The 25,769-nt window shown below is 42.7% G+C and overlaps 1 protein-coding gene across 1 annotated transcript in view; it reads left to right on the forward strand.

Moving 5' to 3' along the window:
* The window catches only part of CACNA2D3 (calcium voltage-gated channel auxiliary subunit alpha2delta 3), a 784,136-nt gene that overhangs the window by 691,991 nt on the left and 66,376 nt on the right, over positions 1-25,769 (forward strand). Inside the window, exons 28-31 of the mRNA XM_060022702.1 lie at positions 8,629-8,690; positions 9,971-10,015; positions 16,366-16,428; positions 19,853-19,923. Of these exons, the coding sequence (XP_059878685.1) occupies positions 8,629-8,690; positions 9,971-10,015; positions 16,366-16,428; positions 19,853-19,923 (241 nt within the window). The remainder of the gene's footprint in view (positions 1-8,628; positions 8,691-9,970; positions 10,016-16,365; positions 16,429-19,852; positions 19,924-25,769) is intronic.

Below are 25,769 nucleotides of genomic sequence, written 5' to 3' on the forward strand. Positions count from 1 at the left end.
ATTGACTCTAAAAATGTACTGGCTTGAAAACCTTATTGAAATAATATTATTTGAAGAGTTTTGTGAGCATAAAATGATCTGACAAAAACTATTCGATGCCAGCTTCAGTGGCCTCAGAAAGCTGAGGGAATATAGGTTTCTCAGATGAAGTCTGGAAAAATGCTTCCAGATTACCTCAGGGGTGAAAAGAAAATTATTATTCCATTCCACAGCCCTGCTAATTCTTTTCAACATTGATTCTGTCAAGTAATTAGAATCTAAATGGAGGAAACATTCATAATTGTCATTTATTATACTTTACCAAAGGTGACTGCTCCCAAGAAGCTCTGACAGGACAAAAACAAAGTGACTACAAAAGAAATGTGTAGGCGAAGGGATCAGGCCTTCCTACACACACATTCCCGGAAGCCAGTCACAGACAGTGAGTGGGTATGGTTCCAGATTAAAACAGACCTCTGCAGCTATGAGTCTTCAAAGAAAATCTTCTGCTATCGCGTTGTCAATCAAGCGATAATGAGTCCTGTTTCCCTCCCTCTCTCTCACCACAGACATATATCATGTAGCTCTTTGTTACTTAAAAGCATGTATAAGAAAGATTACCCCCCCTCCACCCCAATACCACAGGGTATACTTCAGAAGTGAAATATGCAATCGGTGAGGGGTTTATATTTAAAATGCCTCCTCCCCTTTTTATCATTGTATTTCTTCACTCGGCATAGGCTAAAATATGAGGTGTGCCTGCTCCTGTGAGAATGTGTTTTTTTCCCCCTAATTTCTGAAATAATACCATACCTTGTAGATTAATGTTCAGGCTTTACCAAGATTATAATAAACAAATAGTGGCTTTGATCTAAATATTTTTCAAAAGGTTGTTGCTGATCATTCTCCCGTCCCTATAATCTTTTAAGAAAGCCTTTGGACTTGCCAGTCTGACACCCAGGGGGGCATAAATGCAGCTGCCTTTTCTTCCCCCTCGTCTCCATGAGGATACTCTGTTCTCAGTTTCGCCCAAATTAGTCCCAGGATTTCAGTTGTGTTTTTTGTCCAACATTCCATCATGCAAATCATTAAAATCTTCACATGAAATATTTAACAGATGAGTTATGTCATAATTCACATTACAGTTTTAAACTGTTATTCATGTGGTAAGTCATTTATCCTGGACATTAGCAGACCCCTGGAATGGGCTTGTATTTGATGTAAGGAAGGTTAGAGTTCTTTTCCTCAGCGCTCCAGGACAGTGGCCTTTTCCCAAACCCCCAGTTAATCATGAAATATTCCAAAAAAGTGACATTCAGATTCATTGTTAGTTCTACTTGCAATTAACTATTTTGAAAACAAACAGAAGAAAACATTTAAACAAATGTGACTTGGCTAGCAGCTATTACAGTTGACCGTTAATTAAGGCAAGTTGTAATCCAAATGTGCCATGGCTTGTTACTGTCACTGCAAGCCGTCATTGCTGTTGGGCACAAAGGAATGAAAATTCAGGGACTCTGTCAGAGGGGGCCTGAGGACAAGGTGGGAGATATTAACCCAGCTGTGTAAAAATAGCCACTACCCTGCTTGAGAAATATGGCCAGAAAGGAGCTCATTTTCTAGTTGAGAAAATGTATGGCCAGCATGTACTTGTAGAATTTGGATTTTAAGAAAACTTGTTCCACTCCTAAGTGATGAAATACAAAGGAAATCCTTAGCATGTATTTTATTTATTAACTTATTAGAGTTTTATTTTCTCTAATAAGGAGAAGGTTTTCTACCATATTCCTACCCATGAATTGGAATTGGAATCTATTAGAAGAAAACACTCCTGTTTGTGGGCCAAGCCAGCCCAGGGGAGCCTGAGCACTGGAATGAAATAATTGTCCCCATGCTGCCAGCAGTAGCCAGTCAGTTGAGAAGCTTTGTGTCCGGGTAGCCTGGCTGATGAGCACATGGAGCTGACGGTGACAGTATCAGGGACAAAACCCTCTTGGATTCTATACGCTGACCTATCTAACCTTGTCCTGAGTGTGCATGGATAATCACAATTCCAGAGGGGTGAGTGATGGGATTTGAGGAGTGGGACACACCTTTCATTAATCCTGAAGGGGAAAAAATCCATTTCAAGCTTGCTCAGCTGGAAAGGAATCTTTGCCTTCTGTTTTCTGCTTCATTTTGCCAGTGCTCACGTGGCCTTTCCCCACTTCTAAGGTATTATAATTTTGTAGAGTGTTTACCCACCAACATTACATCCTGAGGGACCTTGGTAGCAGTGGACAATATGGATTTATCGTGGATGAATCTTCTGCTCAGTGTCAATATATTGGCACAAAAGGTGCACTTGGTGGTGAAATACAAGCAAAAAGGATTAAAAACTAGGAACAAATCATCACATGAATGTTGACAACACTGTCAACCCTTAGAGTGTTCTGATACACATCCTTTTATTTTGTATCATTTATCCCCATCCCACGAAAGTCCTGTTCAGAAGCTAGAGCCAGTGTGATTCTCTTTGTAGAGACAGAGAAGTGAAATGATGTACCCATGGGCACTCAGCTGTCTTAGAAACAGTGTTCACAACCAGAGCTCTTGATAAACACTTTCCTGGTTATAATTTGTTGATGGCGGCAGGATTGTTTTTCTGTCTCCTGGATGAGCTCTCTATGTGTATGTGAATATATCGCATGGCTGGAGAACTGGGCAAATGGAGGTAGGGGCGTTTTGTGTGAGCTTGCGTGCCAGGCGTGGTGAGCACTGTTTTACAAACCGGATTTGTGCTCCTAGGGGTAAGTTGCCAGTTGAGGCCAAGCCCACAGAAAATTATTTCTAAATGAATACAATATGAAAAAGTTATTTTATTTCTAATTTTACATGTAACATTGTTCTTTGGTGAGTCTCGGATTACACTTGAATGCATGTCTATTAACCTGATATGAGATGCATGCATGATTTCATCTTGAATGCATTTGAATATAATAGCACTGGAAATGTAATTTGTATTTTCAAATTTTATAAAGCAAAATAAATAAATCTTGAGGGTGGTAGCCACATTGAGCATATTGCATTGATTTCTTTGGGTTTCTCTCAAACTAATTACCATCTTCCCCTTGCAAATCCAGGTCTTCTCACACAGGCAGGTCTGTCTGCTCTAGATTCTCCATACCTAAGTCATCCTCATTTCTTTCACCTCCAGGTAGTGGGTAGCATGGATGGGTCTGTGGGAAACGTTAACTTTCATCCTCAAGGGACACCAGTGTCCACTTCCTCTCTGTGTTCCTTCCTGTTATCAGTGATGACTGTCCAATTAAACTCTCTGTGATGATGAAAATGTTCTGGATCTGTTGGGTCCAGTATAGTAGCCACTAGCCTCATGTGGATATTGAGCAGTTAATATGTGGCTAGTGCAACTTAGGCACTAAATTATTAATTTTATTTAATTTTGATTTAAATAGCTACATGTAGCTACTGGCCACCAATTTGGACAACATAGGACTGCAGCATGTGAGGTCAGCTGTTGGTCCCAATTCCAGTGCACTCATCACTGACATTCTGCAAATGAAGTGCCATTGTGTTTTGGTGCTTGGATCATGCTCGACTCCGTCAGCTCTGAATATCCTGAAGTATGATCCTCTCTTCAGCGATTTGACTGCCCTCCCCAGGCCTCCATCCATGGCTGTTGCATCCCTTATGTCTTCATTTCAATACATTCACCACCTGTCACGTATCTGGTTTCTGATAAACATTGGACGAAGAGAGGGAGGGGAAAAGTAGGTAGGAAGGAAGTTAGAGAGTTGGGGAAAGAGGAAGACTGGAAGGAAGATATTTCATGGAAGCTCTGTGGTCTGTATTGCTGAGCTGAAAATCTGTACTCACGCATACTTTAGAGTATTGAGGTATGTTACGGCAACAGTAACCTGACTAATTCAAAGCAAATTATGAGGTGTCAGTGCTCCAGATGCATGAATATTTCATATGAAAGGCTCTGGGGCTCTTTGGGATGACAATTCTCATAACGATGATTTTGCTGTTTTGTTGGTTTCCAAAGACCATCCTAGTATCTTAAGGTCATTGTCCTAGGAGGCTCACATGATATTGGCGTTCTAGGAAGGGTCCCCAGGGATACTTTTCTTCTGGGTCAGTTCTGCTCCTGGGAGGTGAGTAAGGAACCACCAGATGCAGTCATGGAAAAGGGACTCTGTCTCCATCCTTGTGTTGAAAGTTCCTAGCAGGGAGCCGGGGAGCCTTTATAATCAAATGGAAGTGAGGAGCACCGTGAACTCCAGGAGAAATATGTTGATGATTTTCTGGACTGTCTAAAAAATTTCAAACCCCAGGAATGGTGTTTTAATTTTCTGCATTCTCTTTGGGACTTGGGTTTCGCTAAAGCATTTTCAGTCCTTGTTTTTCTTATTAAATTAGCAGGATTGACTTGAATCAGAATATACCGTTATGGCTTGAAATGTTGAAAGAACAAAATAGACGGGCATGACAAATATCTCAGGTTCCATTTGGGATGTGTGGGGGATGGGAGAAGAGAGGAGGAGTTGTTGAAGTAATGATGATCTTTTTTCTGATAAAAGTTGAAAACAGGAAAAATAAAACTGGAACAAAACAAAGGAAAATAGCAAGAGGAAGCTAAATTTCTGTTTGTGGAAGCTTGTATTTGTTTTTCTGAATAGAATTAACCATAGGAATGCCCTTAAGCATTTTTGTTTGTTTGTGGAGGGGATTTTTTATTCTGGTTTTTTGGTGTTTGCTTGTTTGTTTGTTTTTTACTTTAAATCAGTTTGTACTTAAGAGATAATTAGCCAAATGCACCCAGTGGCTGTGGCTGCCTGACTCACCTCACTCTCCTATCTCCCACTGTCCGGGCCATTTCCTAGTCCTTCCTGTTCAGGGCTTTCATTGTGGACCTTCTGAAATACAGATCTGAGGTCCTTTGACTTTTCTACTTCAATATCTTAAATGGCTCCTCAGACCCTAAAGCAGGTGTCAGCAGACTTTTTCTGTAAATGGCCAAGCAGTAAGTATTTTAGGCTATGTGGGCCACTCAGCCTCTGTTGCAACTACTCAGCACTGCTGTTGTACCAGACAGTACGTAAACACATAAGGGTGCCTGTGTGCCAGTAAAACTTTATTGATAAAAAGGGGCTAAATTTGGCCCTTGGCCCAACTCTTGGCCTACAGGATACTCTTCAGGTGTGTTGGCCTGACATTCAAGACCATTTTCCATTTGACCTCAGCCTGCACAACCATCTCCCCCACTCACATTCTTTCAAGCCTCAGAAGACAGTATGGTCTTTGGAAAGGCTCCATCCTTTTGCCTGTGCTGTTTCTGCACTTGATTCTCATCTTTCCTCTGTTCTTACTTTTTCTATGAGTTAGATCTCCATGCTTTATCTTACACAAAGTTCTTACCGATTCCCCCAGGCCAAGTCTGCCCCATCCTCTGTGCTCCACAGTTCTCTGTTTAAGCCTCTGATGTTGCTTTTACCACGTGGCCACTCCCCACATAGACTCTGAGGGAGCATGTGGTCTCATTCCCCTTAGCACCCAGCTTAGAGCTTGGCATAGAAAGTGCCACTGAACAAATGGTCGTGAAATTGACCCACCAATGGGCTTGTGAATCTCTTAATCATAGAGAAGTATATTAACTTGTAGGTGAATGTACTACAAACCCGGAAGTGGGAAACCATGGGCCAGAGTTGCTGGAAGGGATGTGGGCAACAAAAAACACAGCCAGGGCAAAATGGAGCAGATCCATTATAATCAAGACTGTCTGGGAGTCCTTTGGCATCGACCTCATGGCCCAGACAGGGAGTGAGTGAGGAGTGAGGGAAGTAGTGTCTAGTTTAGGGCATCAGGACCAGGGAGAGGATGCAGCCTGCTGGAGGGAGATCAGAGAGAAGCAGCCTGCATGATTAATGGGATGGAGGGACTGACTCATGAAGCAAGATTAAAGCACTCTGAGGAGCTGGGATACAGACCGAAAGGGGCAGATGATAGCAGGCTGCAAGTATGTGAGATGGATAAACACCCAGGAGGGAGCAGCTAGCTTCATTAGAGAGGTGAAAACAGGGCCTCCATCAGAGAATGGGAAGGGTGCTCAGAAAGGGCATGGGTGACTGACAGGGGAACTCAGTAGACAATGGGTGGGCCAGGGGCAGCTCTGGGTTGCTGGGAATAGAAACACCATAGAAAGGTCACCGTGGGGTGACTCTCTCAGGGAACCCTCTGCTTTTATCCTGTTGTGTCTCGAAGCCTGCCGTGGCTGTTGACCTTGGCCTGAAGAGATACACACGGAGGAAGAGAGAAAACTCGTTTTCCTCCCTCCTCTTAGATACCAGTGACTGAATGTCACAACAGTTTTTAGGCCTTCTGCTCTGAGGTCAGCTTTCTCTCATCCCTCCCTGTGTTTGGTAGAACCAGAGATACTTGCCTCAAGCCCCTTCTTAAGTCCAGATCAGGCTCTTACCTCTGCCTGCCGGTGGATCTGACTAAAAACCCAGCCAGCACTTTGGTTTACAGCTTCCTCAGTTGGTTCGTCTCCAATAGGGATATGGATCGTCAGGCATTTTGGAAGACAAGATTCATTTGAAACTGCAGTGAACAGCCTTCAGGCTTCAATATCAGCCTCCTTCAGGTATTCTCTGAAATTTTCTCCAGGGCTAGGAAGAGCAGTTTATGCTATAGTCTGACCAAATGGCCCATATCGTGGTAGGTCCTCCATAGCCAACTTGTTGTCTACAGTAAGGCCTGTGGAGTAGCCTAGCTCAACCCCGGCTGCACATTCAGATCACCTGAGGTGCTTTTTAAACATACCTATGCCTAGGCTCCACTCCCAGAAATTCTGATTTAAATGGTCTTAGTGTGGAGGGGGAAGGCACCAGGCATCAGAATGTTTTTTTGAAGTCCCCCAGATGGTTCTAATGTGTTGAGAACTGCCACTGAAAAACCTTTATTCAGGTATGATTATAATTCACACTGATGTTTATCTATCTATGTATCCATCCATCCATCTAGTGACTATACTATCACCGGAACAGATTTTCTAAAAAAGCAATCATTTACCAGTGAGTCATCTATGTGCTTGGCACCTTGCTGGAGGCAGGGATCCAGTGGGGAGCAACAACATGTCCCTGTCGCTGGGGAGCTTGTGCTCCGGAAGATGGAAGACACTTTGGGTAAAGCGGGATGAACCCAGAGTGCTGAAATGGTGCATTTCAGAGTCTTCCATTCTGCATGTTACAGCCATGCTTAGCTCTAGTCTCACCCTAGAGTCTGACATTCTAAGTGCAAAGATAGAGGATGAGTCTCTCTAAGTGTACATATCCCAGTTAACTTTGACTCTCAGGTCTTGCTCCAACAATTTGTTTAGGAAGTAGAAATGTACTTGGTACTTATAAGGGTAACAGCCCAAGACCTTCATAAATCTTCAAGTTCCAGAAGCCAGCAGAAGAACGTTTACCCAAGGTGGGAGTTGGTGGGGGGCATCTAACATGGTGGCCACATAAAAGTATATGGGTGAACTTGGTTTTTCTTTGTTGTTTTTTTTTTTTTTTTTGGTAATTGTGTATCTCTTTTGATATGTATTATTATGTAGATTGAAGTTACTGTAGGTATTTCAGCAAAAGAAAAAACATGTGGAAAGATAAATAACAATACTGGTGGTATAAGGATATGGCAAAAATTGGGGAAGTTGTGTGCAATGGACTGAAGTTTGCAAAACCGCCCAGGGCTGAATGGTGTCCCTTGGGGAGTGCAGTGTTTCCAGCACAGAGTCTCATTCTTTCTTTCCATCTCCTCTGAAGTTTTCTCACCATCTGACGAGCTTTTTTGCCTGACTTGAGTACTTTTGAAAATGGTTTCAAGAGTTACTTTGTCTTGACTTCATAGAGAGAAATATTCTGAGCTTGTTCATTGCCTAGTTCTGAGGTTCCACCGAATTCTTCCCAGAGTTTCAAATCACTTTCTTAACCTCTTCCATTTCTGCACATTTCTCTTACTAGAAGTAGCATCCACTGTTGCCTTAGGGAACTTTCCACAGACAAGCAAAGAACTATATAATTCCACCAGAGTTGCTGGGGAGAGAAGATCACTGAGATGTGGATGCTGGGGGACAGTTCAACAAAGTCACATCATGGCCAAGTGACTTGCTTCCAAACACCAGCCTCAGGACAAGTACTTTTCAAGTTTCATATCTCAAAAATATATGCAGAGTACACATTTTAGGCATGCAAGTTCATGCAATGATAATTGGGAACCCTGAAATGGGAACCCTGAAGAAACCGTGATCTTCTGAATATCCTTCTTATTTCCATTCCTGTTTTCAGCTGTGCTGGGGAGGGTGGTGACCACAAGTATATGAATTTTAGAAACACTCAAGTAACATCTCTCCAAAAAGCCATCTGCACTGTGCTCAGTTTGTTCTGTCAAGAGTTCTATGAGTACAGGTAACCTTGAAAATTCCTTACCTGAAAGATAAAATGTTTTAGTTGTATGCTTCACTGTAAATTTAGTTTTTAAGTGTTCTTATCTGATATGCTTACATCAGCATCTTACCTTGACAGATAATTTTCAATGATAATCTTAAATAATTGTGTAAAGAGATCTCTAATGCCATGTTTTATTTATAATTTGTCCAAGCTGTAGGCATTCAGATGAAACTTGAATTTTTCCAAAGGAAGTTCTGGACTGCCAGCAGACAGGTAAGTTATAATCAGCATGTTGAAGCATTAGCGACACTGTTATTATACAGGTGTTCACATTTGAGTACCCGGAGCCTAAAAGTGCCAGATTTCCGATGAATATTTGTAAAATGAACTGCTGGGCTGCTCAGATTACTTTTCATTTCACTGCAAAGTAAAGGGCTGACAGCGTGTTAGACACCACATGCTGGGAAAGCAGGGAATTTGCTCCTGCAACAGTTGTAATTGTGAGATCAAACTAGTGACCTTCTAAAAGAGAAGTGTTTCTTCTAAGTATTGGGGACTTTTGCAGATTTTCATAGTGACTTTCTTTTAATCTTGTGGTGCCCAATTACTTATTTGTGAATCTCTTTTGAAGGCTTTTGCATAACTAGGTTAGACTAAGCATGCCTTCTTTGGCCAAGGGCTTCTCTGCCTTGGATAATCTGGGAACATTCTTTACTTGCACTATACATTCTGTACTAAGTAATCTCAGTGGTATTTGTTCAGTAATTCAGCAGAAATGGCAACACATAATTTGCCTCCATCTGTCCAATTCTAAATATTGAAATGGTATATCATTTCTTAAATGAAGATACTTTAGGAAACTATGTACCAAGAACACAGACAGGAGTTTTAAAAAAAAGTCACTGGGGGTTAATTTAAAATTAAATGAACACATAATTATATTTCTTGTTACTCAAAGATTTGAGGTCTTAAAAAGACATCAATATTGAATGAAGCAAAATGGACAACATAAATTAAAATGAAAAAGGGCCCTGTTACCCCAAAATTGTCTTTTTTTAAAAATAAATTTATTTATTTTTGGCTGCGTTGGGTCTTTGTTGCGCGAGCTTTCTCTAATTGCAGTGAGCGGGCTGGCTTCTCTTGTTGCGGAGCACGGGCTCTAGGCACATGGACTTCAGTAGTTGTGGCACGTGGGCTCAGCAGTTGTGGCTCACGGGCTCTAGAATGCAGGCTTGGTAGTTGTGGCGCACGGGCTTAGTTGCTCCGGGGCATGTGGGATCTTCCTGGACCAGGGCTTGAACCCGTGTCCCCTGCATTGGCAGGCGGATTCTTAACCACTGTGCCACCAGGAAGTCCCCAAATTGTCTTTTATATTACTGTTTAGAGCTGGTACTCATCCTAGAGAGTACATTCCCTTTGGATGAAATTTGGATGAAATTTACATAACAGGCTAGGACTTCGATAGGCTGTCCTTGAGTAACTAAGTGGCAGTCATAGCAGACGCTGGTGTGTCCAAATGACACGTTTCCTTTTGTTTCCCCCTCACCCCACAGTGCGCCTCTCTGGATGGCAAATGCTCTATCAGCTGTGATGATGAGGTATGATGGCCTCCTGGCCCTGGGTCTGCCCTAATCAAGTTGGGGGTGGCAGGGGCGGAGGCGGGTGGTGGTGGAGTGGCTGGATAACTAAGGGTGTTTTCTCACAGGGGGAATGTCTCACAGAGCCAGGTCTAACAGATGGCTCTGGACCAATCTCCAAAAACCCAAGGACATTTGCTTTGTTTCTTTCTTTTTCTTTCTTCTCCCAATCAGTTAGTTTATGAGAGCTGGAGAAATGTGATGTAAATGTCCCACGAACAGCACTACTGGGACTTTGGCATTTTATAAAAAACGATACAAATTACTGCCATTTGAAACTCATATTACAACTCTCAAAGTTTTCTCCCCATGGGGTACCTCTTTTCATGTTCTTAACTACCCAATGAAATGGTTAGGAATATATGACCCATTTTGCAGAGGGAGAAACTGAGGATCAGAGAAATAAAATGACTTGCTTAATTTCGTGTAATAAGCCAAAAATCAAAGAGTTGAAAACTCAGAATGTTGCATTCTAGCATAATGCTTCCCTCCTACAACTCCCTTTCCCTCCCTTCTTTCTTTCTCTTTATCTCTCTCCCTCTCCCTCAATCTTGGGAGGAGGAATTTGAATTCCACACATGAGCAATAGAAGAAAAAAGATTACCACTGTCCTAAGTCTGTCCATCAGATTTAAGTTTTTACAGCATCCAATCCCATGTATCTTCTGCCCCACATTTTGGATCAAGCAGGTGTGAAGTGGCCTTTCACTTTGGCTTAGGCGGCCTTCCTCTCTCTGAGTCAGCCAAACCATTAGTCAATACATAAACTGGAACTTATAAATGATCACACATTCATATTCCTTCTGGTTACCACAGGGATTAAAGAAATCCTAACCAAATGTAATTCTAACTCAGAAAACATAGATTAGAAGTATATTTCCAAAAAGTAGGTGAAGCAAAGACAAGTAGAGAAATATAAAAGGGAGTCCAGGGTGAAGCTAAAGTACAAAATGCTCAGTCCCCGAAGATCTGGCTGCCAGTTTAAAAAAAAACATAATTGCTATATGAGTTACTATCCAAAGAGTAAAAACTAATCAATCATCTTTTCAGCAAAACCCCAATTTTTCCTGACCATCAGATCAAAAATAATTTTCCTGTAGGAAAGAGTACCCTATGATGTTTTATGATCAACACCCTTTCAGTAAGTTTGGGGATGCCATTCATAGGATAGTCAAGTGGCTTCAAACCTCTCCTCTGTCTTTGAGGCATTAATTGTCTTACTGGAGTGTTCAGCTCAAGACAACTCAGCTCAACAATAATATTGATTAATCAGTGTCACAAGGCCCTATGTTAAGCCCTTTACTTGTACAATTACTAATCCCTATTTGTGGTAAAGGAACTGAGGACAGTTGGTTGGTTAGTTGGGTGACTGGATGGATGGTTGGTTGGCTAGTGTGATTGATGGTGTTTTGGATAGTTGGGTTGGTTGATTGATTGGTTTCTAGTTGATTGGTTGGCTGGATGGATGAATAGTTGGTTGAATAATTTGATGAATAAAGTTAGAGGCAGTGTTCCTACAACCCACACTGCCTCTGTGCATTCTCATATATAGAAATAAGTGGAAATGGATTCCCACTTAGACTTCAAAACATACAATATATATTAGTTGTTCAGTAACTGATTTCACAGGTGGTCTAGCATAGTGGTTAAAGGTATAGGCTGTGGAGTTAGAACAGCTTCAAACTGTGACTCTGACAGTAATAAGCCTTGCCTTTGTTTCCTCAACTATACAATGGGGGTAGAAACACCTACCTCACAGAGTAATGATGAAGATGAATGAGATAATATATGAAAACTGTATAGCACAGCTCCTGGCGAATGGTAAGCACTCAGTAAACATTAGCTATCAAACAAAAACGTCTGCAGACGTGTTCTTCCCTTAGAGTAGTGGCTCACCTGAACCTAAAACCTCAGACGGCAACCACATATACACTTCAGGCAATGACAGTTTCCACTTGGGCATGGCTTCCTCACTACTAATGATCTCCTTTAGCAGCCATTGGGATGGACCCCCATTCAAATATCATTTTAAAAGTTCACACACTTTGAAAATTAAGCATGGAATTTGCTGGATTGCTGAACTTGATCTGATGCTCATTTTGCACTTTGAAACTATCATCCATTTCCCATTTTGACTCTAAATGTTGGCTTCAGGCAAGCAGTTGACATCGTTTTAAATGGAAAAGCCAGGCCCCTTTCCATCCTTTCAGCAGACTCTTTCCACGTGTCATTCCCCTTTCATAGCTTTTAATTAAGTCTTTGAGGCCATGTCCCTCCACTCCCCGAACTGCCCTCGAGTGATCAGGTCCCCATTAAAAACAGCTGTGGGGGCTCATTAAGTTCACATGCTTCTGGCTTCTCCTCTGTACTGAAGACCTGGCCCAACTCCCACAGACTTATCAGACATGCTTTGCCTTGGATCCACTCCAGCCCCTCTGTCTCTCCCAACAATGGCCTCCCTGGGCCTTGGCTAGAGTGCCCTGGGCCAGTGGGTGGAGTCGGTATGGCCAGATGTCTTCCTGGCTTGTAGATCCATCTTCATGGAGGGCCTGGCCATGGGCCTGACTGACGACTTTAAGGAGCTCCATTCCACCCAAGGCGAACGTTAACTTCAGAACCTAAGAGGCAGCCTCTCACACACTCACTCATTCCTTCAAGACACGTTTACTGAGCCCTCCTTATGTGCCTGGTACCTCCAACACCCAGGGAGTCAATGGGAAGCAGAGTCAGAAATAGCCCCTGTCCTCCAGGAGCTAACTGGTTAGCAGGGGAGATGAGCGCACATGCTTATCAGCTGACTTGCCTCCCCAGCCTCTTGCTATAAACTATGTAACAACTTCCCTTTCTGAGAAACTCAGTTTGCAGCAGTAGGATACTTATAAAGAGGGCACACAGTAGGTAACCAATAAACATCATATGCTGAGTAGACACAAGCACAAGTCCTTCAGGTACTCACTATGCACCTTGCTCTGTGCTCAGCAGTTTGTACTCGCTGGCCTACTTAATCTCACCACTCCTCTGAAATAGTTGTTGCTGTCTCCATCATTCAGATAAGGAAACTGAGACTGGGAGTGTTAAAAGGCTTTGCTCAAGGTCACACTGATAGCAACTGTCAAAGTCTCCGATTCTCAAGCTAGTATCTTAGCCTCAGGTAACACAGGTAACCTTCCAGGTAACACAGGCGTGGTGCTGTGTTTCTCACCCCCAAGTACACTTTCTCCCCAGCTTTCCTTTCTATCTGTGACTGCCCAATTCCCATGGCCTGGTTTGGGGCTCTAAACCTCAAATATCTACCTGACCTGCCTTTGTGGCCTGGAATAGGACTTCTCTGAGCAATACTGAGTCATCAAGTAGTTGAAGAAAGATACCTTTTTAAAAAAAGACAACTTCTCTCACCTACTCTGTCTTTGTCTCTGCATTTTTCAAACAACCTCATCTTTACATGTTTTGTCACAGGTGTCTGTGGAGTGGTTGCTTACAATATCTGTCAAAACTTAGAGCTCCTGGTTTCCCCAAGCCCTTCAGCCTGTCAGTCTACCCTTGGGACAGGGCTCTGGGCAGACTCCTTCTGAGAGATACAAAGTAGCGTAGTAGAAAGTAGCCTAGAGATACAAAGTAGCATAGTATCTAATTTGGGGCAGAAGTAGCATAGTGAGGGAAAGCTGAGAAAATATCTCCTCTATTTACTTTTACTGGAGGAGGGAGTATGCAGAAGGTGATTGGCCATTTATTGTAAAGAGACAGAGAAAACAATTTATCAGACTGGAATCTGGCTAATTCTGTCCTGTTTCATAACCCAGTACCCTGCTCGCTTTACTCCAGTGGCCTTACTCCATTCCACCATACTTCCCGATAATTTAATCAAGGAAGGTCTGTTTATGAAGTCTTTACAGAGACTAAATATACCTAACATAGCAATATTGTCTATAATGAAAACTAAATGACACCTTTCAGATTAAGGGACCCAATTCTACATCAGTGACACAGCATCCTTGCTTCTGACCTGTGATTTTCTCAGTGATTTGTCAATCGCAGTGTTGGCAATATCTGTTTCTTACAGATGCCTTCCCTCTGTGCCTTCCACACCAGAAGAGAGTAGGAGCAAAGGTGGATACCTGAGAAGTGAGTCTCCTAATGGCCAATCCAACCTTAATTCCACCCAGTGCTGGCCATTATAAGGAGCACAGAGGTCCTCATTTCCAAGAAATGAGGGTGGGGAAAGAAACAGACATTAATGGCAAATAATGAAACATTTCAGTGAAGCTTTGTCTCTAAATAAAGTGGAAATGGTGAAAATACATTTATTTTATTTAACAAATTTAAATTATAATTGCAGTCATACTCTAATTCTATAAACAAAGGACACATTTGGTTTGGGAGTAGGGAGTATAATATTTCTGATAAAATTATAAAAATCACAATGTAGAATCCTTCACTTTATATTTGATTTTCTCAGAGTGATCACAAGGAAGGTCAAATGTAGTGGAGTTTGATCAGTTTCCCCAGGAGCTTCTCTTAGTCCCTTGCTTTTGAAATCATTCTCTTCAGAAGCATCTTTCATGTTATCTGTGGTGACGTTTTCTTTCTTCATGTGTTACCTCTGACAGATACTAATGTGCCAACGGCTTCCTGTGTGATTGGAGCTGATCTCCAATATCACTTTCATGGACTTCATGAAATATTGCCTCTTTCCGAAGATTTCAGTTGATTTTATAATCTATTTGCTTTGTACTGTCTAATATTTACAACATTAGATGAACAGAGATTGACCAAAGATATAGGTGTAATAGCAGTAATACCAGTTGGCTAGGGATGTTTGAGTAGGCACTCACTTTATAATTAGGGATAGAGGGTGAGTTATGATGACTTTGGATCTCTATGCAATTGCAAGGATTTGGAGAGTCAGTATTTTAATATGGAGGCCACTTCTGTGCTCAACATGTATGACTGAAAGGAGGTTAACCTCCCTTTGCATCAGGGTCTATATCTGCAAAATGACAATCAGGATACTCAAATAAACAAGGGTATAGATTTGTCTGATATGACCCAATTAACTTAAAATTAAGCTTAACTCTGCATGTAGCTCGTGGCTGCCATATTGGACAGCAGAACTCTATGAGTGCTTTCATAGTGCTGTGTCCTAAAAAAGGAGAATGTTTGTCAAGACTACCACCAGGGACAAAGTAGTCTCCTTGCAGCTAAGAGCTTCTTTTAATAGCAAGAGTGTGACCAAGTCATTCATCTAGCCCCTTGGGATAACCAAGAGAAACGCTTGCTCACCAAAGCAGCCGACTCATTTCTAAAACATGCTAGCAGGGCTTTTAATTTTCTGCCGATTCTCCACCATTGCCTACTAATAAAGGATGCATCTTTCTGACCAACTTACTGCTGTACTTTTGTGCCTCACTAAAATCGACTACACAGATAGGTAAATGTCCCAGAAAACACCAGCCCTGCAGTGGTCTGGAGCTAGGGGAATTTAGCTCAGGGTAAAGATATGTTACAAATTAAATGTTGCAGTCGGTATGTAAAGCTGCAATAAATAGAAACTGAGTTACATCAAGGACGGAATTAAACCTTAAATTTAAACTCCACAGCACTGTAATTAAGACTTAGCCTGTAGCAAATCATTCACTTGAGATTAAAGTAGCGTGGGGGAAGCAGAGGTTTGGGCTTACCTTGCTACAATTTATAAATCTGAGCTACCAAAAGCTAACAGCCCTGCCCCCAAATCCAACTCCCAATTAAAAACACAGTTTGAAAACCTTTAGGAGGCCTGAGGGGACCCTTTAACAGAAGTTCTGCCCCTTCCCTCCTGCCTAAGTCTATGAACAAATTAAAAAATATTACCTGGTCCCCTGATGGTCTTCTGAGCTGACACGGTGTTTTCATTAATACATCATTAAAGTAATGGCATTGTGCTGGCGTTTTGCTTTCAAAACAGGCTGTACTTCAACCACCATGAATACAGGCTCGGGGGCCTCTGGACACTTTGTTCCTGGGAAATATTATTCAGGTCATAAAAATTTTTGAAAAGGAAGATAAACTGTAATGCATAACTTTAAAATATATATTCTTTTTATCCTAATCGGGGATGTTCAAGGCTTGCTTCGTGTTTTATTTTTGTTAATTAGTTTTGAAGAGTAAGTGCTGGGGTTAGCTTAACCATAGCCTTAACTCCTAGAGCCAGCAGGCATTTCCAGTTCTCCCAAAACAGCCTAAAATAGGTGTCTCTCAGGTTGGAAGTACGTCATTTCGTGTAAAAGCAGTCTGAGAACCCAAAGTTGAAACTGTGGTGTTTTTATTTTCTAGACTGTGAACTGTTACCTCATAGACAATAATGGATTTATTCTGGTGTCTGAAGACTACACACAAGTGAGTGAGAAATTTCTACCTACTCAGAGTAAGGATCCCAGACTGTGCTTGGGTCTGGGGGAACAAATTATGGTGTTGAAACTTTGAGACATGATCTGTATTTAAGAGGTAATAGCAGGAGATTATAAAACCTTATTTCCATCCCTTTAAGAATGTCACAGCCTACTTCTCAGCAGGCCCCAAAGAGATTCTACCTCCGGAGAGGAGAGGTGGGGAGGGGTGCAGAGCCCAGGGTCTGCTCCCTCACTCATAAAATGTTCAATTTATGGAACTCTTTGCCTTGACATGGAGGTGCCTGAAAGAGTTTGGGCAGTTTTAAGGAGGTTTCCTCCTTTTAATATTTTATCTTTATATATATGTAATTTATATATACACACAAATATATGTATGTATTTCTGTATGCCAACGTAATTATTCTTTATGGCTTTCTTTCTGGTTCTGAGTTTTTAAAAATTAGTTATCTGAGCTCAAGGATTAACTTGGTTTCTCAACACAGGGGGACAAGAATCCACATATAGAGGAAGAATGTTTTTCATTTAATTGAGCTGTGTGCAGTACAGGGGCAGGAGGGAGAGATGGAAAGAAACCAAGCTAGGGCGCTCAGCAAAGAAAGCTCCACTGATATTTGGAAATCAAAATAAGAGTTAAAATCAATAGCATTGTAATAGAGAAACACGGGTTTCTCCTTTAAAACTTGGTGGCTGACAACTTTTTCTGCAATTAGAAATGAAATTAGCATGTTAAAAGAAAGTCAAATCCAGACAAGTTTAGCACTGTGGTGTAGTAAAGTAACACCAGAAGTGGAGGCGGATGGTTTCTGATGCAAACTCTCTTCCTCAACTAGTTTTGGGATCTTGGGTGCATCACTTAACCCGCCAGGGACTCCTGGCGGGCTCTATAAAAGGAGGATGGTTGACTAAAGGAGGCTTCTTCTAACTCTAATATTTGAGGATACTAGCATTTTATAATGAAGTCTCATTTAAATCATTTAAAATATTTTAATAGTCAACAGTGCGATAGACCCATTAATGCCTAATAAATTAATTAATTGCCTTTAAGTATGACTCCTTAGTGTCTAAGCTCAATGGCTTGTTAATTTGTGAACACGGGCTCCAGGTAACATGTGGGAACTGTGCTTCAGTTTCCCCTCTTATCTATGAGAACACTGTGGGATTTTCTTGTTATCAATTTATTTATTTTATTATTTTATTTTATTTATTTATTGTTTCTGGCTGCGTTGGGTCTTCGTTGCTGCGTGAGGGCTTTCTCCGGTTGTGGCGAACGGGGGCTACTCTTCGTGGCGGTGCGCAGGCTTCTCATTGTGGTGGCTTCTCTTGTTGCAGAGCGTGGGCTCTAGGGGCGCGGGCTTCAGTAGTTGTGGCACGTGGGCTCAGTAGTTGTGGTTCGTGGGCTCTAGAGCGCAGGCTTAGTAGTTGTGGCGCACAGGCTTAGCTGCTCCACGACATGCAGGATCTTCCTGGACCAGGGATTGAACCCATGTCCCCTGCACTGGCAGGCGGATTCTCAACCACTGCACCACCAGGGAAGCCCATGTTGTGAGATTTTAAATGCACCTTTGGTGGGTGACAGTTACACAGTTGAGACTCAAGCTGTGCATACACAGTCTCCTCAGACGCTGGACATCACTGGATGTTGGACAGTTGATGGACATTAGATAGGAAAGGTGAGCCCATGAAACAAGGCCAGTCTCTTGGGAGCAGGACTGGCCATAGGCCTATAGTAATATGCCCGTGTGTCTGGGAGGAGTGAGAAACCAAATCAGTCCCCTGTGAGGAGAAGCTCTGTCATCCTGCCGTAATCATGGAGGACTGAGGGTGGGAACCTGATCCTGGGGGAGGAAGGACATGATGATGTCTTCCAGTGGTGATTCTTGGACCAACCAACAAAGTAAACCACTGAAATAGTGACCCTTTCCCAAGCCATGGCCACTACATGTGGGTCCTGATCCATGCTTCATTTCTGGATAGAATAGCCCAGGGAGCCTATGGGCCTGCCCTGCCTCAGCTTGTTTGGTGTCTGGTTTCCTGTACTCCAATTAGGCTAATTCTTCTTCATCTTACAACCAGTTCCATTGATACTGGCATATTTACACACAAGAAATGCAAATGTCCTTCTTGCTCCCAGCGGCAGCACATACCCACAGAGTTTGCCAAATGTTCAAGTGTCCCTGGAGTGAAAAAGGCAATGCTTGACCTTCAGTCAGTGAAAATGTCATTTCCTTCTTTCCTCCTCTCTCTTCTGCCTTTTTGGCGAAGTCTGTATGTGCCTTTCTGCCTGAAAACTCCTAGGAGCCTTGTTGAGGTCACTGCATTGTAATGGAATCAGGATTTAGTTAATATCATACAAAGCCTATGGAATTTATATAATTTGGGCTCTGAGTGTAATGCCGTCCACCCACATCCACATAAGCTATAAATCCTCAGAGCACCCACAGTACAGATGGGGGTTCTCTACTGATCTACACTGGCCCCTTCCAGGGTGTTGGCAGAGGAAGGCTGTTGCTCCAAGCTCTGTTCTGCTGTATTGGATACACCCTCCCCCTTGGGACACTGATGATAGTGGCTCCAGGAATCTGGAGGGATGCCCGAGGATGTTAATCCTTCATTCCGCCATTCAGAGTTGGCAAATCTCGGCCAGCACCAAGAACTGGACTTGCAGGAGCATCAGCCTGGCGCTGGGGAAGGACTGGTAGGCCTCCAGTGCCCTGAAGACAGCCCCAGAGCTGGGGTTGGCCATTGGAAGTCTGACTGGCCAAGCCTTCTTTTCGCAGGGCTGGACAGCTTCATTCTTGGTCAACATATTAACTGCCTATGGACAAAATGAGGGTGTTCCTCAGAAAGTAATTTAGAGAAAGGACATATTCTCTGCTGTAGGAAATTTATAGAGCCGATGAAGAAGACTGCTACATATCCCTAAACAGGTCATTTAGGAATTATAAACAATTCTTTTTATTACTGCTTAGGAAGCCCTTTCACAGCCTGTTTCTGTCTGTATGAAGTAGTGTTTTAATCACAAGGGATTGAGAGCAGATTAATGCCTACTCCCTCCATCCAAGAGTAATGGTGCATGCGTGTGTGCTTGTATGCATGTGTGTGCACACGTGTGCATGTGTGTTTTAATTACAACACTCAGCACGTGTTATGCAATGTCACCCTTACCCTGCCTCCTCGCCCCTGCCATGTATTTGGAATATTCACATCTCCTTATTAGTTTGCTCTGTAATCCCATAACTTCTCATGACTATTAAGACCTTTTCTGCTGGTATGTAACAGTAGTCCTGAAAACCTGCTCTTTGCCCCTGTCAGCTCCAGGACACAGAGTGTGTCCGTTTTTATTTCTCCTCTGGTGTTTGGGCACATTATTTATCTGCACTTCCTCATGGGTCTTCTTTTCTTCCCTGCAGACTGGAGACTTTTTTGGTGAGGTGGAGGGAGCTGTGATGAACAAATTGTTAACAATGGGCTCCTTTAAAAGGTAAGGGATTTTATGGTTCCTTGCGTCCCCCGAGAAAGTTTGCCTAAATAAAATAAAACAAACCAAGGTCAAATAAAGCAAGCCCAGACTTGACCCCATGACTGTGTTCATGCTCCAGAAGATCTTCTGAAATTCGATGCCTTTTGCATGAGTGTTAAGAGTCTCAGAAACTCAGCTCACAATGCATTCCCTGTTCCCTTAGCGTAGCATTTATTAGAGTCTGGTCCTGAAGTCAGAGCCTGCACTGGGAGGTGATTATGTTGGTCTGAAACAAGTGATTGCAGAGAAGTAGGAAGCATTTTCACCTGGTCAAAAGGAGGAGGAGGGTGTCTTGTCTCACACTGACAAACTGGGGCAGCTTGCTAGAAATCTGGAACTCAGAGATGGGAAGTGATGTTTAAAGCCTCGATATAATTTTAGAAAATCATGTAAAAGTTCACAAAACCTGCTCCCAGATGGAGGTAAGTTTAAATCTGTTGCTAGAATTGCTAAAATTGGTGGTAGGGACCACTCCATTGAGTTGTGAGGGCTCTTGTTGACCCTAAGTGAAGCTCGTATAGGATGATTTCCTCACAGCCCCGCGTTCCCTGTGCGCAAGCCAGCCACGCTTTTGGGAACATCAAAGCCAATGAGAAAGATCATCACCCTGCGAGATCAGGAGGCCAGTTTTGTCCCCCCAGGAGTCAACCTGTCTCCCTTCCCTTGGCCTCCCAGGGAGAATGGTGGTCTATTAGTGGTGCTTTCCTGGACATATATGATGCTGTTAAATATATGATATCAGGAAATGCAAGGATGGACCTAGGCTCACCTGTGAGAACTATTGCACATTGGTTGCCAGTGGGAAAGACAGTCCCCCCAATTTATTACCCCCCCCACCCCGCAGCTGAATGGCCAGGAAGTGTTAGCTCAGGAAATCAGACTTTTAAGCTACTCGATAAGACCAACTGAGTGCTGTGCTGAAAGCAGGGAATTCAAAAATGATGACCCAATTTTTGAGATTCCGTAGCTTGTTTGTGCCAGAAACAAGGAAACAAGAAATGATATTTTTAAATGGCATGACTCCAGCACTTCTGCAATCTCTGACACACTTGCTCTCCAGCCTGCCTGAGTGTTCGCCCCTGCTCGATTCCCTCTTTAAAATTCAAGTACATTTTTTCCCTTCTTTTGCCAGGAGTCATTGTACATAAGCTTGAAAACTGGACTTGGAGCTGGGCTCGGGTTGCTCTGCTGGACTGTCTGCCATCCAGGGCACCACTGGTTTCTTGTATCTTTATGTGGATATGTACATTTGTATTGTGTTAGCTTGTTTTCAACTTGGTGGGGGTAGGGAGAGACAAAAGAGGACGAATAAGCACACACATGTTTCTCATTTGAAAGCATATTTTTCAACTTTTTTAACAAAATGACTTTTTTTTTTTTCTCTTCCCTCTTAGATATTCCTTTCAAACAGTTTGGTGGGAGAAAGAAAAAGGTTGTAGCAGAATTTTAAATTCCTAGACTTCTCCTTAATGTGGGTGAAATATAGTTGACATGAATTTAGAACTTTCACAAGAGTAGCTAGCATATTTGAGAAAAGAGGAGTGCTGGGACTCTCTACTAAATTTTAACAGCAACTGCTGTCATTTGGGAATTACTTGACAAACCCCCTAGGCTTCTTTGAAAGGCCCCCTCATGAGGCCAGGACAGCAATGAGAGTTTGGGTTTTGGAATCAGATGGATTGGGTTCAAGTCCAGGCTCTGACATTTACTAGCTGCATGACTTAGAATAAGTCATGTTACCTCCCCACGCTTTGGTTTCCTTACGTGGAAAATGAAGATGATGATAATAATTACGTGCAAAGGTTGCTGTCAGAGTTAATGAGATAATAATAAGCATAACGTTCTGACACGGTGCCTGGCATATATTAAGGGCTCAGTAATTGCTAGCTGCTGCTATGATTTTTGTTGTTGTGGATCTTTGACTTAGCTTTTCACTTGGCACCAGGTGACGCTTTTTTTAAAATTTTACATTCACACGTATCGCAATGGGCTTCCCATGACACCTGGTGATGGGGTCTCCATCCAGTGTTGGGGTACTGAGGTCCTCCTGGAACTCAGACGTTCAAGCCCTTGCCAGCATGTTTACTTAGAAAATAAGGTTGACAGTCCTTTTATTCAGAGCAGATCTGTATTTCAGAAGCACTGAAAGGATGTAGCCAAAAGTAACAGTGCCCTGGGACAGATGTCAGGCACCATGTTAAACTGTACCCCACCCCCAAACACAGGATACATGGAGGTTAAGTTGCTTTGGTGGCATGGCTGAGCCCTGGTAAAGCTCAGGATCCATTCACGTAGCAGACATCTCATCTCAGCATATTGGACAGTGCAACCTGGCACAAAGTTTCTTAATTTGGTCTGCTTACACCCATTTCTAAAGAAACGCCTTTCATACACAAGAGCCCTACAAACCATCTTCTTCAGAAAGACAGAGCTCAAAGTAAAGAACAGCATCTCCCTTTATCAACCTCCCATTTATCTCTCTCTCCAGTGGACCATAGTCACTGCCTCTCTCTCTAAAGCAAAGCGATGCTTGCCTACTTGGCATGGACTCTTTCCTTGATTGTTTGGCCACTTACCTGGTGACCCGATGGCCATTCTACTTAGGTGCCATCAGAGGGAAAGAACATCCACTTGTGCATCTACAGTGCCATGTGGGAGGAGGGGAATTTGTGTGAACTGATTTGTGTGAACAAATTACCAACTTGAGGGAGCTTTGAGAAAGTTCTTCAGCAGCATGTGCAAACCATCTAAGAGGTGAAGTGGTCACTCTTGGTCACTTAGGCTGAGTCTCTGACTTGACTCTGTCCATCCAACTTACAGATGACATAGTGCCCAGGGCCAAATAACATACCAATAGCCTCAGCAATGTGAAAATAATGAAGGTAGCAGTGGCTACCTTCCCAGAGCACCTACCACATACCAGACCTAGGTTGCAACTGCAGATCTTACTTCTTGCAGTCCTTTCCAACAACTTGTGAGACAGTTATAAACAGGACCAGTGCAAAATGAAAACGTGGTGCCCCTTGCTCAAAAATTATTGAGAGTTTCAAGATGGCAACAGCAGAGCATTAAACAAAGCACGCAGCCCTTCTAAGTGCAGGGTTCTGTCCAGTTACACAGGCCACGTGCCCATGAAGCTGGATCTGGGTATATATATACCTATTTGATAGATGGAAATAATGGGGCTTGGAAAGGTTAAGAACTTGTCTCTGTGTAACGGAGCTGGATTCAAACATCCTGCAGTCTAAGTACAGGGAGAATTTTCTAGCCTCTCCCCTTTACCTGGTTCTATGTACAGTAACATTGAGTAGTGCATGGAACTTCCTTCAGTTTTGTTTGAGACAAAGTGAAGGATAGCCAAGGAGGATGTTGGCCCAGCAGTGACTTATGTGGGCAAACAGAACTTTCAGGATGGAGGCCAGCCGAGTGATAAGATCACCCAGATTTCTTTTAACTGAAGTTGATAAATTCTTAAACCAAAGCCATGTCCCCAGGCTTCACATATTTTCTCATAAGATACCATAAGATATTTTCTCATAAGATACCATATTCCGGGTCAGCTTTTTGTGTTTCAAACAGAGGACTTGAAATGCCTTTTTATTCTTACCATGGAAAGTAAATGGACTCCCTAAGTGGCCCTGACTCATTTAGGGCTTTTCATTTTAGCTGCTTTTCTCTTTTAACTCAAGTTCGTGTCCAGTAAGAGCCTTGTGTTCATATTTCTCAAAAGCCACAGTCCATGGCTCTCCTTGCTGGCCTTGGCAGTGACTTTGCCCTTCTCACAATACTAAGAGAAAATCTAGTTTCAAAATATTTTTTATTATACAGTAATTCATTTATTTCACCACCCCTTCTTGCCCCCAGTGATGGAACTCAATGTCAAATATCCAGGGAAAAGTGAGAAAAAAAAATATATAGCTGGTCATAGCAGAGTCCAAGATTCCTGATAGGGCCTCTTTGATATACTGGACTTGAAATATGAAGACTTCAGGTTGAGCCTCAGAATGGCCACTGTGTGGCCGTGGACAGATTCCTCAGTTTCTCTGGGCCTCAGTTTCTTTGCCACCAAAATAGGAATTTTGGTGAGATGGGATTTTGTGAGAATCACCTGAAATAAGAGAAGTGAAAATGCTTTGCAAATTGCAAAGCTACTACAAATAGGAGGTAAGATTAGCTCTTGGATAAGAGCTCCAAATGTCTGAAATCTTTTTTTTTTTTAATTTTCTTCTCTTCTTTTTAAAATCATTAATGACCCCCAAAAGGTAGTTACTGCACAGCAGTCATAGTGTTGGGCGTGGGCCTGTGGGCTTGGACTCAGCTAGCACCCCTGGAGAGCTCTTAAAACACACCCATGCTCCCGCTGTTCCCCAAGAGATTCATATTAGATTTGTCAGGGGACGGAGCCCAGGCATTTATGCTTTTTTTTTTTTTTATGCTTTTTAAAAGCATCCATGTGATTCTCACGTGCAGTCAGGGTCAAGAAATACTAAGTTAAACACACCAGGTGCCAGTCTAGGTGCTGCCCAACTTCGAACTTGCCTGACATTTGGCAACTTTAACTCCATAATTTCAGTTTTCTCTGCAGCAAGATGAAATTGAAAGAGTGATTTTCGTACCTGCAGTGAGGGTTAAGTGGAATAATGCGTGCTTTTACCAAATATCCTTGTGGTTTCTGCCAAAGGGTCTTCCCTTGTTCTTTGTGTATTTAAGTAAGCTAGAGGAAGGAAAGACCCATGGGGCACACCTGGCCCTTGACTTGCAGAGAAACGGACTGCTTGCTAATAATTTGTTTTTGCTTTGGGAGCTACTGAGAATTCCTATCCCTCTTGGTTGTGTCTCTTCCATTTTGTTCTGTTTTGTTTGTTTTATGTGCGTGGCGCAGCATGCCTGAGCTTTCACCCCTCCAAGGCCATTCGTATTTTCCCTGCGGGGCCTGGTGAACGTCCTCCTCACCTCACCCCCTACACGTTCATTAACATAGTCAACTTGTGTAGAATTCCGTGTGGCGGCTCCTTCTAAATTGCCTTTCTAAAAAGGTGTCTCGTCAGGTAGGATTCAAGACTTGGACCATTTCTACCCCTGTCTCCATATGATGGAACTGCACTGGCTCCATGGCGGGTGACTGGAGCTTTCCCTGTCTTTGGTGATTGCGTTACATTTCAGCGAATGCCCTGGCCTTGGAATCCAGAGAGTGTTAGAGGAGAAGTCTGTTATGTTTGGATGGCTGCTCTAATACCCACTGCTCCACCGATGTCTAATACTCAACAACTCATGTAAGGAATGTAATGGCTTCTTGGCTTCCTGTTGACCTGGCTGTGTCCACTGAAGTATGCTTTGTCAGAGGTGGCATTGAAGGGAACAAGAAGACGGATTGGCTTGGACAAGTGTGTTTCTGGGCCAAACTTTCTGGAATGCAGAAACATGGGGATTCCAATGGACTGCTCTTTAAAACCCTAAAGCTGCTGCTTGAGGATCCCCAATCACAACAATAACAATAGCCACCGTCATCTACATCATAATAGCAGCAGGTCTCATTTATTGAATTATTGCAGTCTCATTATTGAATAATTGCAGTTGACCCTTGAACAACACAGGTTTGAACTGTGGGAGTCCACTTATACACGGATTTTTAAAATCGTAAATACTGAAGTGCTACACAGTCTGTGGTTGGTTAAATCTGTGGATACGGAACCGTGGACATGAAGAAACTGTGTTTACAGAGGGCAAATTGTACTCGGATTTTCGACTGCACGAGGGTCAGCTCCCTAACCCCTACATTGTTCAAGGGTCAACTGTACAGGCAAGGC

Source organism: Delphinus delphis, chromosome 10 (assembly GCF_949987515.2).
Source record: "Delphinus delphis chromosome 10, mDelDel1.2, whole genome shotgun sequence".
In the NCBI taxonomy this organism is placed as follows: domain Eukaryota; kingdom Metazoa; phylum Chordata; class Mammalia; order Artiodactyla; family Delphinidae; genus Delphinus; species Delphinus delphis.